This window comes from Myotis davidii, unplaced genomic scaffold (assembly GCF_000327345.1).
Source record: "Myotis davidii unplaced genomic scaffold, ASM32734v1 scaffold10, whole genome shotgun sequence".
NCBI lineage: Eukaryota > Metazoa > Chordata > Mammalia > Chiroptera > Vespertilionidae > Myotis > Myotis davidii.
The window spans coordinates 1,819,951-1,833,500 of NW_006283544.1; the positions used below are offsets into that span (position 1 = coordinate 1,819,951).

Genomic DNA, 13,550 nt, shown 5'->3' on the forward strand with positions numbered 1-13,550 from the left:
GGGTTCTATAATCAAAACTCTGTATCAACTCCAGCTCTGAGATCCCAGCTAGCTGAAAGCAGGTTTCTGGGGTTTTGTTTAGCTTCTATATTTGTTACAGTGTTTCAAACTGCAGGCTCAGAGGTCGGCAAGGCAGGCGGGGAACGTTGGTTTCCTCCATCACTGAAGCAAGCAAGCCTCATGTTAGTTTCAAGCTGCCTGGCTGCTGGCCGCCATCTTGGCTGTCAGTTAATTTGAATATCTCGCTGATTAGCCAACGGGAAGGGTAGCGGTCGTACGCCAATTACCATGTTTCTCTTTTATTAGATAGGATATTAAAATCTTTAGGAATAGATTTGATATTTATGAACTTATGTTGAACAAAAATTAAATTATAATAAATCCTTTCCCCCTTCCCTCCCCCCAAGAAAAGCTAATAGAGCAAGATTTTTCCCTTTTTCTTTCCACCCCATGGAAGTGGGAGGTGGGGATACGATGCACAGTATGAGAAGCATGTAGTGTCCTGCAAAGAGCATGGCCATTGCAAATCAAACCACCTGAAGGGGTCACATCCCTTTCTGCTATTTATCATATGACTGATCTTGGCCCATTAAGTTACTCTTCGAGTTTTTAAAAATGAAGATAATGCTTAATTAGCAAAGTTACTGTAAAGATTAATTAAGGAGTAGAAAGCATGTAAGAGCAACTGCGGAGAATTAACTTGATAATCCTCGCTATTACTCTTATATTTGGGAATTTTTATTTTTGACATTTAGCAAGAAAAAAAGAGTTATGTTAATTTTGTTTGTATTTATTTATTTATTAAGTATATTTTTATTGATTTCAGAGAGGAAGGAAGAGGGAGAGAGATATAGAAACATCAATGATGAGAGAGAATCATTGATTGGCTGCCTCCTGCACGCCCCCCGCTGGGGATCGAGCCCGAAATCTGGGCATGTGTCCTTGACCAGAATCGAACCTGTGACCCTTCAGTCTATAAGGCCGACGCTGTATCCACAGAGCCAAACCGGCTAGGGATATATATTTATTTTTAAATAAGAAAGGCCAGGAGAGGATGCAGTAATAGATAAGTAAGGTGATTCACAATAGCCAAGATGCCCATTGAGGGATAAATGAACAAACAAAATATGGCGTATACATACAATATTATTCAACTTCAAAAAGGAAGGAAATTCTGACACATGCTATAACATTGATGAACCTTGAGGACGTTTCATTTCATTATGCTAAGTGAGATAAGCCAGTCACAAAAACACAAATATTCCATTTATATGAGATAGAAACAGAAAGTTGGGTTGCCAGAGAATGGAGAAGGGGAAAATAATTGTTTAATGGGTATAGAGTTTCATATTTGAAAGATGACAAAGTTCTGGAGGTATGTTGTACAACAATGTGAATACACTATTGAACTGTAAACTTAAAAATGGGAAAGAAGGTAAATTTTATGGTTTTTTTTTTACAGTGTTCAAAAAAGAAAGGAGAAAATAAAAGTGAAAAAAGGAAGGTCTGAAAATTTAGAGGAAAGGCAAGGGTTGTAGTGATATTAAGAAATGAGTTTGCCCTAGCTGGTTTGGCTCAGTGGGTAGAGCATCAGCCTGCAGACCAAAGGTCCCAGGTTCGATTCCAGTCAAGGGCACATGCTGGGGGTTGTGGGCTAATTCCCACTGGGGGCATACAGAAGGCAGCCAATCAGTGATTCTTTCCCATCATTGATGTTTCTTTCTTTCTTTTTTAAAAATATATTTTATTGATTTTTTTTTTTTACAGAGAGGAAGGGAGAGGGATAGAGAGTTAGAAACATCGGTGAGAGCGAAACATCGATCAGCTGCCTCCTGCACACCCCCCTGGAGATATGCCCTCAACCAAGGTACATGCCCTTAACCAGAATCGAACCTGGGACCGTTCAGTCCGCAGGCCACTCTCTATCCACTGAGCCAAACTGCTTAGGGCCATTGATGTTTCTATCTCTCTCTCTCCCTTCCTCTCTGAAATCAATAAAAATATATTTTAAAAAATCAGCTAGAATAGATTCTATGTAAGATACTAAAAAGCTCTTCTTTAATTTAAAGACATAAGAAAAAGTGACATTGTTATATCTTATCTGCCCAAATTCATCAAATAAACACTTTTTTTTTTAAGTTCAAGGCACAATGCTAAAAAACCAAAGGGCCAAAAAAAGCATAAGAATTCTTTTCCTAAAGGAAAAGGAAAGTAAACAATTATTATAAAATATGGTATGCAGAATTAAAGAGAGAGTACAGCAAGCATGCCAAACTCAAAGGCTAACATGAGCCAAATAAACAAGGTTTAAGTTTATGTGGCCTGAGAAAACCCAAAAGCTTAAATTTTCATGGAAATGTAGGTTTATTCCGATAGAGACATGCTGAATACAAAGGGCTGAAATAAATGAGTAATCGTTAACATAAAATAATAGAACATTTTAATTAAAATTAGTATTTTTCTTGAACATTAACTTACCAGACACTGAGTAACTGCACAAATTAATAAGCGTACGCAAATAAGCCTATTTTCCTTATTTCCGAAAGTGAAATATTTCCTGTTGCGCACACGGAACAAGTCAGTCGGAGACTAATGACGTGGCCATCGGCTGCTAAAATATTCGCTGCTGGTATTAGTGGAGAGAAATGGTGAGCCTGCGCATAAGGCACATAAGGGAAACGAATGCTACACGATTATAGTAATCAGTCATTATTGAACATTGTAGTTCGCTATTTATTTTTGTTGCCATATATATATACGAAGGACACGGAGGCAGCGTTCAGTTGATCAACAGCCTAGCTAGGTTCTCCAGCCAGGTTCGGTAGCCAGGTTCTGTCCAGGTTCTCTTGACATGTTCTCTCGCTAGGTTCTCCAGCCAGGTTCTGTGTCTGTAGTTCGTTATTAATAATTATGTATAACAGCCCTGGCCGGTTTGGCTCAGTGGACAGAGCATTAGCCTGGGGACTGAGGGGTCCCGAGTTCGGTTCCGGTTGGGGGCGCATGCCCAGGTTGTGGGCTTCATCCCCAGTGAGAGGTGTGCAGGAGGCAGCCGATCCATGATTCTCTCTCATCATTGATGTTTCTATCTCTCTCCCTCTCCCTTCCTCTCTGAAATCAATAAAAGTATATTTTTAAAAATGATGTATAATAGGATATTGTAAAAATTAAGTTATGAAATTGTTATTAAATCGTCTCTTATATATCGTTATATTGGCTGGGCTGCAAAAATATTCATTGTGGGCCAGGAATTTGACATGCTTGGAGTACAGAGTACCTAGTTCAGATTATTATGATGGAACAGTGAAAACTTTTTGGAATGAGGGGCATATGAATTGAAAATTCACAATGTCTTCTGAAAAGCTAAATTTCTTTATTTTTAAATAAAAAATCTTTATTGTTTAAAGTATTACATATGTCTCCTTTTTTCCCCATTGACCTCTCCCCAGCCACTCCCACTGATTTGTGTGTGTTTTTTTTAACTACTGTAGGTTTTCTTCTGTTATTCCAAGCTACCTGGAAACATGCTTCTTGTATATACTACTTTGGTCAAGGTGCTATGATTGGCATATACAGTGGGGCCATGACTTACGAGTTTAATTCATTCTGTGACGGAGCTTGCATAACTCAAATTACTCATATGTCCGTTCACTGTGACGTTCGCTGAGCCAACTAGCGGTAGGGTATCTGAATCTGGCTCGTAACCCGAATTTTACCTCGCAACTCAAAGCAAAAAGTCGGCCGAGAGACAGCTCGTATCTCGAAAAACTCATTAGTTGGGACGCTCGTAAGTCAAGGCCCCACTGTATATGCATACAAATTCTTTGGTTGATCTCTTCCCGCCCTCTCACCCCTGCCTTCCCTCTGAGATTCCATAGTCTTTTCCATGCTTTTATTCTCTGGATCATGAAAACCTTTCATATCATAATCTAACCCTGAGATTTATTAATAGTTATTATGGTAAGAAATAATAAAATAAACTTTTTTGAAGAGTATTTCTAGAAATAAAAGGAAAGAGGGAAAAAATTAAGAATTTGGAGGAAGACTTCCTTAATTTCTTTATCACTGTACTTTTTATTTCTTAAATTAGCTCTATATTTTCCTACATCTATGCCTATCCACACCAATATTCTAACCTGGATATTCAATCATTATTCCCTTGTATTAAAATATATAAATATGACAAATGGGGTTGATTGAATTAACTTATGAAATGCTTTTAGATTAGTAGAATTGAAAAAATGTTTTTCTTCTAGCATCTTAGGAGGAAATAAATTATGTCTGCCAATTAAATTTTTTTTAAAGATTTTTTATTGCCCTTTAGAGAGGAAGGGAGAGGGAGAAACACTGATCGACTGCTTCTAGCACATACCCAATTTGGGATTGAGCCCGGAACCCAGGCATGTGTCCTGACTAGGAATTGAACCAGCAATCTTTTGGTGCACAGGAGGATGCCCAACCAACTGAGCTACACCAGCCAGGGCAAGTTAATTTAGTTTTAATGAAATAATCAGGGTATCCTGTATTTAGATTGCATGCTGGAGAAAGACCATTTTAACAAACCTGTGTTGCAGAAAGTCATATATAGTGTTAGAAGATGTACCCAAATGAAACCAGGGGAAGGAGATTTGGGTTTTTAGGCCACCAACAGATTTACAAGTATTCATTATCAAAGGCTTTTTTTGTCCTCTCACATTCACTAATAGCCTATGCTAATGTGACTTTCAAAGAACACATTGAACAGATAGTATTCTCTATTCAAATCTACTAAGATAATAATTGATGCATACCAGTGGTTCTTCACTAGGTGGGGGTGTTTTGTCCCCAGGGGACAAAAGACATTTTTAGTTATCACAACTGAGGAGGGGGTGCTACTGTCATCTAGTGGTGGAGGGCAGAGATATTGCTACATATCCCACAATTCAAAGGACTGCCCCTCACTCCCACCTGAATAAAGAATTATCCAGCCACTATGTTAGTAGTAATTGAGAAAAACCTGATAAATCTCTCCCTTGTCCTCTAGCCCTCTTTTTCTTTAAATTGTATCTCTTGAATGAGAAATGGAGCATGTTTTATGACAAGAGAGAAAATCGTACTGAGATGTGAGAGAGAAACATCAATCGTGTTGGTTGCCTTGCGTATGTGCCTCCACTGGGGATCTAACTGGCAACCTAGGTATGTGCCCTGACTGAGAATCGAACCCACAATCTTTGGTGTACGGACGATGGTTCAAGCAACTGGGCCACCCAGCCAGGACCTTTCCACCAAATTTTTATTTGACCAATGAAATAACGAACTTTTTCTTCTTTAAAATTTTTTTAAAAATTCATTTTAGAGGAAGAGAGAGAGATGGAGAAACATTGATTTTTTGTTCCACTTATTTGTGCATTCATTGGTTGATTCTGTGTGTGCCCTGACTGGAGATCAAATCGCAACCTTGGTGTACTGGGACATTCTCTAACCAGTTGAGCTACCTGACCTGGACAAGGGAAATAATGAAGTTTCTACCAGATTTTATTGGTTAATATAATATCAAATAGATGATATCGGACCACCATTACTGAGCACTTGAAGGGCTCGCTAATAAATTTCATAAGCAATTCTTAATTTTAAAAAATGGAAGGTGTTTTGGTATTTGTGTTATGATATTTAAACTTGAAATTTATATTGTTAGAAAATATATTCACCAATATAACAGCTGTACATTTATGAGCCACACAATTTAAAAAACCTTAAAAATGATGAAAGCTACAAATTTTAATCAGTCTACAGTATATTTATTTTGTAACAAAATAGATAAAACCAAGTATTAAAGTATACTATTGTTTGCATTTTATACATATTGATTATTAAGCTGAAATCTGGTAATTTAACATTCAGTGAAAATAAATTTTATATTAATTGTTTTAAAAATGGCAAGCACATGATTAAGATAAACTTTTTGTTCATCAGAAAAAGGACTTTGGGAGTAAATAACGACATAGCAAATCCATTCAAAACCTAGGTCTTCATCTTCTGTTTCTTGGACCACTCGGGTGCTTCCTTTTTGGTCTGTTAAGAAGAGAGAAAATTAAGTAAAATGTTTACTAGGAGGGTAATAAAGGCAATTCGTAGAACTCTGTACCAATATGCATTGGGGCTTTTTATGTAAGATTACAGTAAATAATCACTTTTCCTAATTCAGAAGGATACTTTAGGGACAAAGGTTTTATGTTTTGTAAGAAATAATCTCCCACCTGGTGTGTCTGTAGGAAAAATACACATCTGTGTTTTCTGGCTCAAAGCCTGTATTTAACATATTTTACAGAAGTGAGTATCAAATGAATTGTTTCTATTTTCAAAGAGAATTATATATAAAAAAAAATCAAGGACACAGCTTCTTTTTTTGTCAGTCTCATCTATCTATATATATGGACATTCATTCATTCAATAAATATTTATTAAATAATGACTAGATCCAAATCACTGTGCTTTGGGTCTCCTGAATTGCTAAGTATTTACCACAGTACTTCTGGGGTTCTCTGCTCAATCATTTCAGTGTACAAAGAGCTTGGCTGTACAGAGTAGTAACAAAAAGGCAAAGGAGGTAGACTTACAGAAGAAAGTACTCAGAACTCCTTATACAGGGCACTACATAGGCAGTCAAAACAGCTTACTATAATCGTGTAGCATTCATTTATATATGACAATATGTTAAATATGAAGCTCACTGCTTTTCCACTTCCACCTGTTTAAAATTATAAAAGACTTCATTCCTAAATATATATACACATATGTATGTAGGCACATATGTTAGTATGATACTTATAAGTTTATGTTTTTTATAAGTTTATATGCCATAGCTGATACATAAAATGTTGGAAGTGACATCAGTGGTCAGCTCCTCTTGACCTATCCACACCCTTGGCCAGCTTCAATGACCACCAAATAAGCCAGCTTCAGTTACCACCAAATACCTCCCCTCTTCCCTGCATTGCCACCTTTATACCATAGTTCTAACCTGAGCTACAAATGCTTTTACATGGTGTTCCCCACAGGCAGCTAAAATTCAGTACGTCAAAACGAACCCCCAATCGTCCATATTCTTTCTTGGTAAATGGTACTAGACTTTGCTCAGTCACTTCAACCAGAAATGTTCTTTTCTTTTTCATCTTAGATTTCTCCTTCTTTTCACTTGCTACATCCATTTTAAATAGTTCCTACCTTTTACTGAATATCTTTTAAACTCCTCATTCTGTTCCTATCTTGACCCCATTGGCTTACCTTGGGCACTTATCATTTCTGGCTTAATTCCCGCCAGAGTTTCCTAACTCTGATTTGGCTTTCTCTTCTATTCTGTTCAATTCATAGTCCACGATCTGTCCAAGCTTATCTTTCTAAAATGCAAACTGCATTAAAACACTTTAGAGTTCTTTCTTGGAAAGAAAAGTCCAAAGTCCTTAGTATTAAAGGAGAAAGAAATTTCCATGATAGGGAAAGGCCAGGTGCTGTCTACCAAGAGAATTCAAAGGTGGCTGAGCTGAATGCTAGTTTATTACTGGGTGATGAGAAATGTAATTGTCCTTTGGCCAGGACTGCCTGTTACTTTTGCCAGTCTTATTTTAAAAAATTTTAAACTAAGTCACAGACCATAAAGAAAAATCAGAGTAAAATTGGGGAGTTGCTTACTTCTCTTATAATCAGATTGAGAGGTTTGGGTGCCTGAAGAAAGGTGAGTCAACAATAATCTAAGATTCTCACAAAACCAGTGTTTGTGAAATTGTAGGTCTCTTGGATTATACCTCAATAAAACTGGAAGGAAAGAAAACTGTAGCTTCTCAATCCATGGGTAAGGAAATCAACTTAAGACCAGATTTGAGAAAGAAAAAACATCACACAGACTAGAATACAAAATATCAGAGTACCTTGCCATTGTAGGGGTTAAATTGTGCTCTGAGAAACTGTGATCTTCACTAAGTCATGATGTAAAATGGTTTTCTTAATTGTGGCTCCTGAACAACATCAAAAAAATCTAAAAGCCACTTCTACACACCAAGTTACAGATCATCCAGCTTATAGCAAAGGGTATATAGAATTTGTACATCTCCACTTTCTCAGTCAACTGATACTAAAAGTTTTATTACTACTCTGTATGTTTGGGAAGAAGCTAAATAAAACTTTTGATATTAAAAAGGAACCTTAAAATTCCAAAGGACAGTACAAGAATTCAATGGCAGACAGTTCTTCTATTCCTTTTATCTGTGTTGGTCCCTTGCAGACCACCCTCCCTCCATCCCTTTCCCTCTACTGCATTCTTTCTTCAGATGTGTTAATGAAGTAGATTTGCCACAAGTATACCTCTGTTCTGAGGATTAACTGCATTTCTACTTCCTAAATGGACTTTTCAGATCTTTGATTAAAATTAATTTTATAGCCTGCTCCCACAGGACTAATGCTTTTTCCTATCCCTAGGTTACTGTGGGGCACCTCACTTTCACTGTCATGTTTTAACTACTTCAATTTAGAATACAGGGCCCCTTAGCATCTGGCCCACACTTCTCTAATCCTGTCTCTTGACACTATCCTACATCAACTAAATTATTTGTAGTTGAGATTGGTTTAATAGCACTTAATTGAGCACCTAATATGTGCCAGTTCCTTGTTTTAAGTGTTGGGGATATAAAAATGAATTAAGGCCTTGTGACAAAATCTGCTGGCTGCCTGGCTTATATCCACTTTCCCCTTCTTTTTTTAAAAAAATATATTTTATTGATTTTTTACAGAGAGGAAGGGAGAGAGATAGAGTTAGAAACATCGATGAACAAGAAACATCGATCAGCTGCCTCCTGCACATCTCCTACTGGGGATGTGCCCGCAACCCAGGTACATGCCCTTGACTAGAATCGAACCTGGGATCTTTCAGTCCGCAGGCCAACGCTCTATCCACTGAGCCAAACCGGTTTCGGCGTACTTTCCCCTTATTAATAAGAGAATTCTAATTTTATTACAAGAGTAAAGGGCTCACCCAGGTAAAAACTACATTAATCAACCTCCTTTGCTACTAAGTATGGCCATGTGACTAAGTTCTGGCCAATAGGATGTTGGTTAGAACTTATGGAAACGCTTTTAGGAGGGAGATGGTATAGTCCCCATTTCTGCTTCCTGCTTACGATGCCGATGTGATGGCAGAGGCTACAGCAAGCATATTGTGAATCTGAGGACAGAAGCCACACACCAAGGATGGTTGAAGAGAAAGGCAGAAGTAACTTAGTACCCTGATGACTCCAAAGGGCCACATATTAGGCCTTTAATGCTTATCTGGGAGACTGAACAATTTGCTTAAGCCACTGAACTAGCAGTGGAAAACAATTCCTGGATATTGACACTTAACCTTTAGGGTTTATTTTGTTTCATGTTTATCTTAGCACTCAGGAAAGTGTCTGGCCCCAGCAGGTACCCGAATGCCACACTTCCTTTGGTGTTTGTGGCTTGAGCACAGTTCAGCACAGTGGTTAAAGAACAAGTTCTGGGATGAAACGGGCTTCATCCATTCATTTACAAACCTGGGAAAGTTGATGACTTCTCAGTTATCTCTTGTGTAATCTATAATAACAAAAGCGTAATACGCTAATTAGACCAGATGTCCTTCCGGAGTACCTTCCAGACGAAGCCAGGACTGTGAGAGAAGCCTAGGTCCTGGGTACCAAAGGGAAGCCGGTGCCGGCAGCTGGGGGAAGGAAGGCCTACTCTTGCATACTAGAGGCCCGATGTCGTGCATTGGGCCTCTAGTATGAAGATAATAAAAAATAATTGTGCTGGATATTCTGGGTACCCTCAGTTCTATTCTCCATCCTTGTCTACCCGCTCTTGTGCCCAGGAGGCTATCTGTGGTGTCTCCTAGTTTCTGAAATAGGTTTAGTCAATGGGCTTGTAGGTGGGAGGAGAAAGAAACTGTGATGTTTACTCCCGAGCTCCTTCTTTGCCTGGCCATGTTTAGTAGTGGCTAAATTTTTTTTATGGGAGACCAAAGTTTCCACAAGAAGGCTCCGATCCCTCTCCTTGCACCTTGAGACTTAGGACTGACAATAGCGTCAGCTACTAGTCCTGAAATGTTCCCCATCATGTGGTTTCCACATGCTTGTAAACAGTCCTTTCAGAACGTGACATCTATTTGGTACGAGGACTTGTCTGATACGGTAACCTACATCAGAGGGTGTCGAGGGAATAAAATGAGAAAATGTATGCAGAAAGCACTTAGTCCCTAAGAAGTGCTAACTATGAACAGTATTTCCCACTTAATGTTCTCTCTGCCCGAAGAGCTCGCTCCTATTTGTTTTTCAGGACTCAGCTCAAAAATCGCCTCCTCTGAGAAGCTTGCCCTGATACATCCAGACTTCTATTGGTGTTCCTTTTACGAACTTAAAGCCTTCAATACTTAACTTGTTATATCATTCTTACAATTGTTTACTTGAATCAGTCACTCAATAAACTGTGTATTCCTTAGAGTCATAACATATTGTTCAATAAATGTTAGTTAAATAGATTTATTTTTACTGTCATTTTAAAATCTAAGTGCTTTATATATTAATGAGATACAATAATAAAGTATTTAGTGGCAGATCCCTATAATATCCATAATTTTGACACTGAGTACAATTAAATTTTTGAATATTTAGTAATTCTTAGCCATACAAGAATGTGAGAATGTGGCAAAAATCTTTATATCCTTGTTGCCCAGAACAGTCCTTGGCACAAAGGAGGTGCTCGATAAACATTTTTTGGATAAGTAAATTAATGAATGCTGTTTTGGTCTGCTATGACAGAAGCCTCACAGTTCTATATAAGTTTGGACATAAGGTCTCATGAGAGTCTACATTCAAGAGTTTCCCCTACATAATGTGAAAGAAAACGCCTCTGCAGTAACACAACAATATGGTTCCAATAATCGGACAACCACCATCCTGCATGGCGGGCAGTATTTATCGTTCTCAGTAACACTGGGATTATTCAGTGGTAGTGACAATAACCAGTAAAACAGGGAAGTAGCATAGTCTGTTGTATGAATTAAAGTTCACTGATCTGCTCAATCTTTCTAGATAAACTTCTGCCTTCAGGCATATGACTGTCTGAAATTCAGGTGACCTGTTAATAGACTATGTCACAGTGGTTTCTCATTTACATCAGTATCTATGTTTAATCACTACTAAATTCAAATAAATTCCAATGCAAATAACAGTGATTTTGGAAAGTTGATTTCTTATTCTCATGAGATGCATATTCCTCATTTCTAAATATTTTATCAGTAAGGCACTATCTAGCCTAAGTTTCAGATTCTGGAAGCTTCTAAGCCTCTACCAGCTCTTGATTAGTACTGAGCAAGGAGCGTAAGTGAGATCACTGCTTGGCAAATTATGGCCCCTGGTCTGTCTGTGTTTGGATTGCCTGCTAAGAATGGATTTGACATTTAAAAAAAAACAAAAACAAAAACAAAGAAACAAACAGGATATGCAACAGAGATTGTATGTAGCTACAAGCCTAAATAGTTACCGTCTAGATCTTTAAAGAAAAATTTGCCGACTCCTAATAGATGACTGTTTAATCAATTGGGCATAATAAATCAATTCATGTACACAATTAACTGGTTTTTATCTTGGTATCTCCACTCTTTAACCTATTTAAACAGTAGTGTTTCTTTAATATTAGCATATTAAAAAGATTATCCTTCACACCCATAAGCTGGCACTTCATGTAACAATTTTGTTATTCTTCTTCAGTTAATTTTTTATTTTTTTAGAGAGGGAAGGGAGAGGGATAGGAGAGATAGAAACATTAATGATGAGAGAGAATCATTGATCAGCTGCCTCCTGCACGCCCCTTACTGGGGATCGAGCCCGCAACCTGGGCATGTGCCCTGACTGGGGAATCGATCCTGTGACCTCTTGGTTTCTGGGTCGAAGCTCAATCGCTGGGCCATACTGGCTGGGCTAATTTTGCATTATCACCACATAGTCTTGATTTGACCATTTTACAGTATTATCTCTCAGTTTTCATAAGGACATAGCTGAACTCTTACCTCTTTTAAAACATTTTCTCTTATAAAAGAACTAAAGGTTATTGTAGAAAAATAGATAAGCGCAAAGAAGGAAATAAAACTCCCCAATTAATACTCAATATTTTGATTCTTCTTCATTTCATTCTCACTGCATAACCTTATCTTGAGGTACTGGTGAAATCTTACCACTACTTATGTACCAGTTAGAGTCAGGATTTCAGGATATCTGAATCAAGTTACAACCTAAGGTCAGAAATATGGAAGGTCAGTTCATATTCAGAAGAAATAGTTCATTGCTTAAAACAGAGAAGGGTCAGCAAAACAGATCCCAGAGCAGGGGTGGGCAAACTTTTTGACTTGAGAGCCACAATGGGTTCTTAAACTGGACCGGAGGGCCGGAACAAAAGCATGGATGGAGTGTTTGTGTGAACTAATATAAATTCAAAGTAAACATCGTTACATAAAAAGGTACGGTCTTTTTTTTTCAGTAGTTTTATTCATTTCAAATGGGCCGGATCGGGCCGGATCGGGCCCGCGGGCCGTAGTTTGCCCTCGGCTGTCCCAGAGGGTGATAGGCTAGGTCTCTGGCTGTATCTTGTGGTTTTCATCCGACCCCATGTTTCCCATTAACATCTACGTCTTTCATCTGCTTTCTTCCTATAGATTGTAATATAAGGGACACATCAGAGTGTCTGTCATAATCCCAGCCAACTTTCTAAGAAAATCTTGCCCGGCAATGATCCTTGTGAATAAACAGCCCTGGGCAGCTTTATTTGGTGCCATGTGACCGCTGCTCACTATAATGGCAGCCATTCAGTAGGCTGGCTAATACCCGTCACAAGTCTGGCCACAAAGTGTATCACCCAACAAGGATGAGCTGTGCCTCTTAGATTCTTGCTCCAGGAAAATACAGGAAGGACTAGGTGTTAAGAGAGTAGATGTGGGAAGGTACACAGAAACGTCTCAGGAGAAGGAGCCATGAGCAAGTTAATGAGGAAGTGGAAAATACGAATAACCAGAAACTGAGAGAGAAACAAAAAGAAGCTGATGTATCACTAGAGGAAAAGACCCACAGACGCAGCTGCAGAGATTCGCATAGCTGCCTTGTATCCCGGCTGGTAAACTGAGGCTGCCTGCTTTCTCCATCGTGTCAGCGTGGTCTCCATTATTGTCATAGATTCTTACAACAGTTATCCTTATTTACTCTAGATTGTAACTCTGTCACTTTTAAAAATTTTAATTAAAAAACATTTTTATTGATTTCAGAGAGGAAGAGAGAGATAGAAACATCAATGTTGAGAATCACTGATTGGCTGCCTCCTGTATGCCCCCTACAGCAAGCATGTCAAACTAGCGGCCATGCGGCCCACAATGAATATTTTTGCGGCCCAGCCAATATAATGGTATGTAAGAGGCGTTTTGATAAAAATTTCATAACTTGATTTTTACAATATCTTGTTATACATAATTATTAATAAAGAACTACAGCCTAACCGGTTTGGCTCAGGGGATAGAGCATCGG

General features: G+C 38.3%; 1 protein-coding gene across 2 annotated transcripts in view; it reads right to left on the reverse strand.

Annotated features, from left to right (window-relative positions):
* Positions 1 to 5,786: 5,786 nt before the first annotated feature.
* PIBF1 (progesterone immunomodulatory binding factor 1) overlaps positions 5,787 to 13,550 on the reverse strand; it is a 221,843-nt gene continuing 214,079 nt past the window's right edge. The window contains exon 18 of one of the 2 annotated variants that reach the window (XM_006753739.2): positions 5,787 to 6,048. In XM_006753739.2, the coding sequence (XP_006753802.1) occupies positions 5,998 to 6,048 (51 nt within the window). In that variant the 3' untranslated portion in view covers positions 5,787 to 5,997. Of the gene's footprint in view, positions 6,049 to 7,910; positions 7,989 to 13,550 lie in introns of those variants that run through there. The other variant, XM_015564807.1, reaches the window with a different exon arrangement.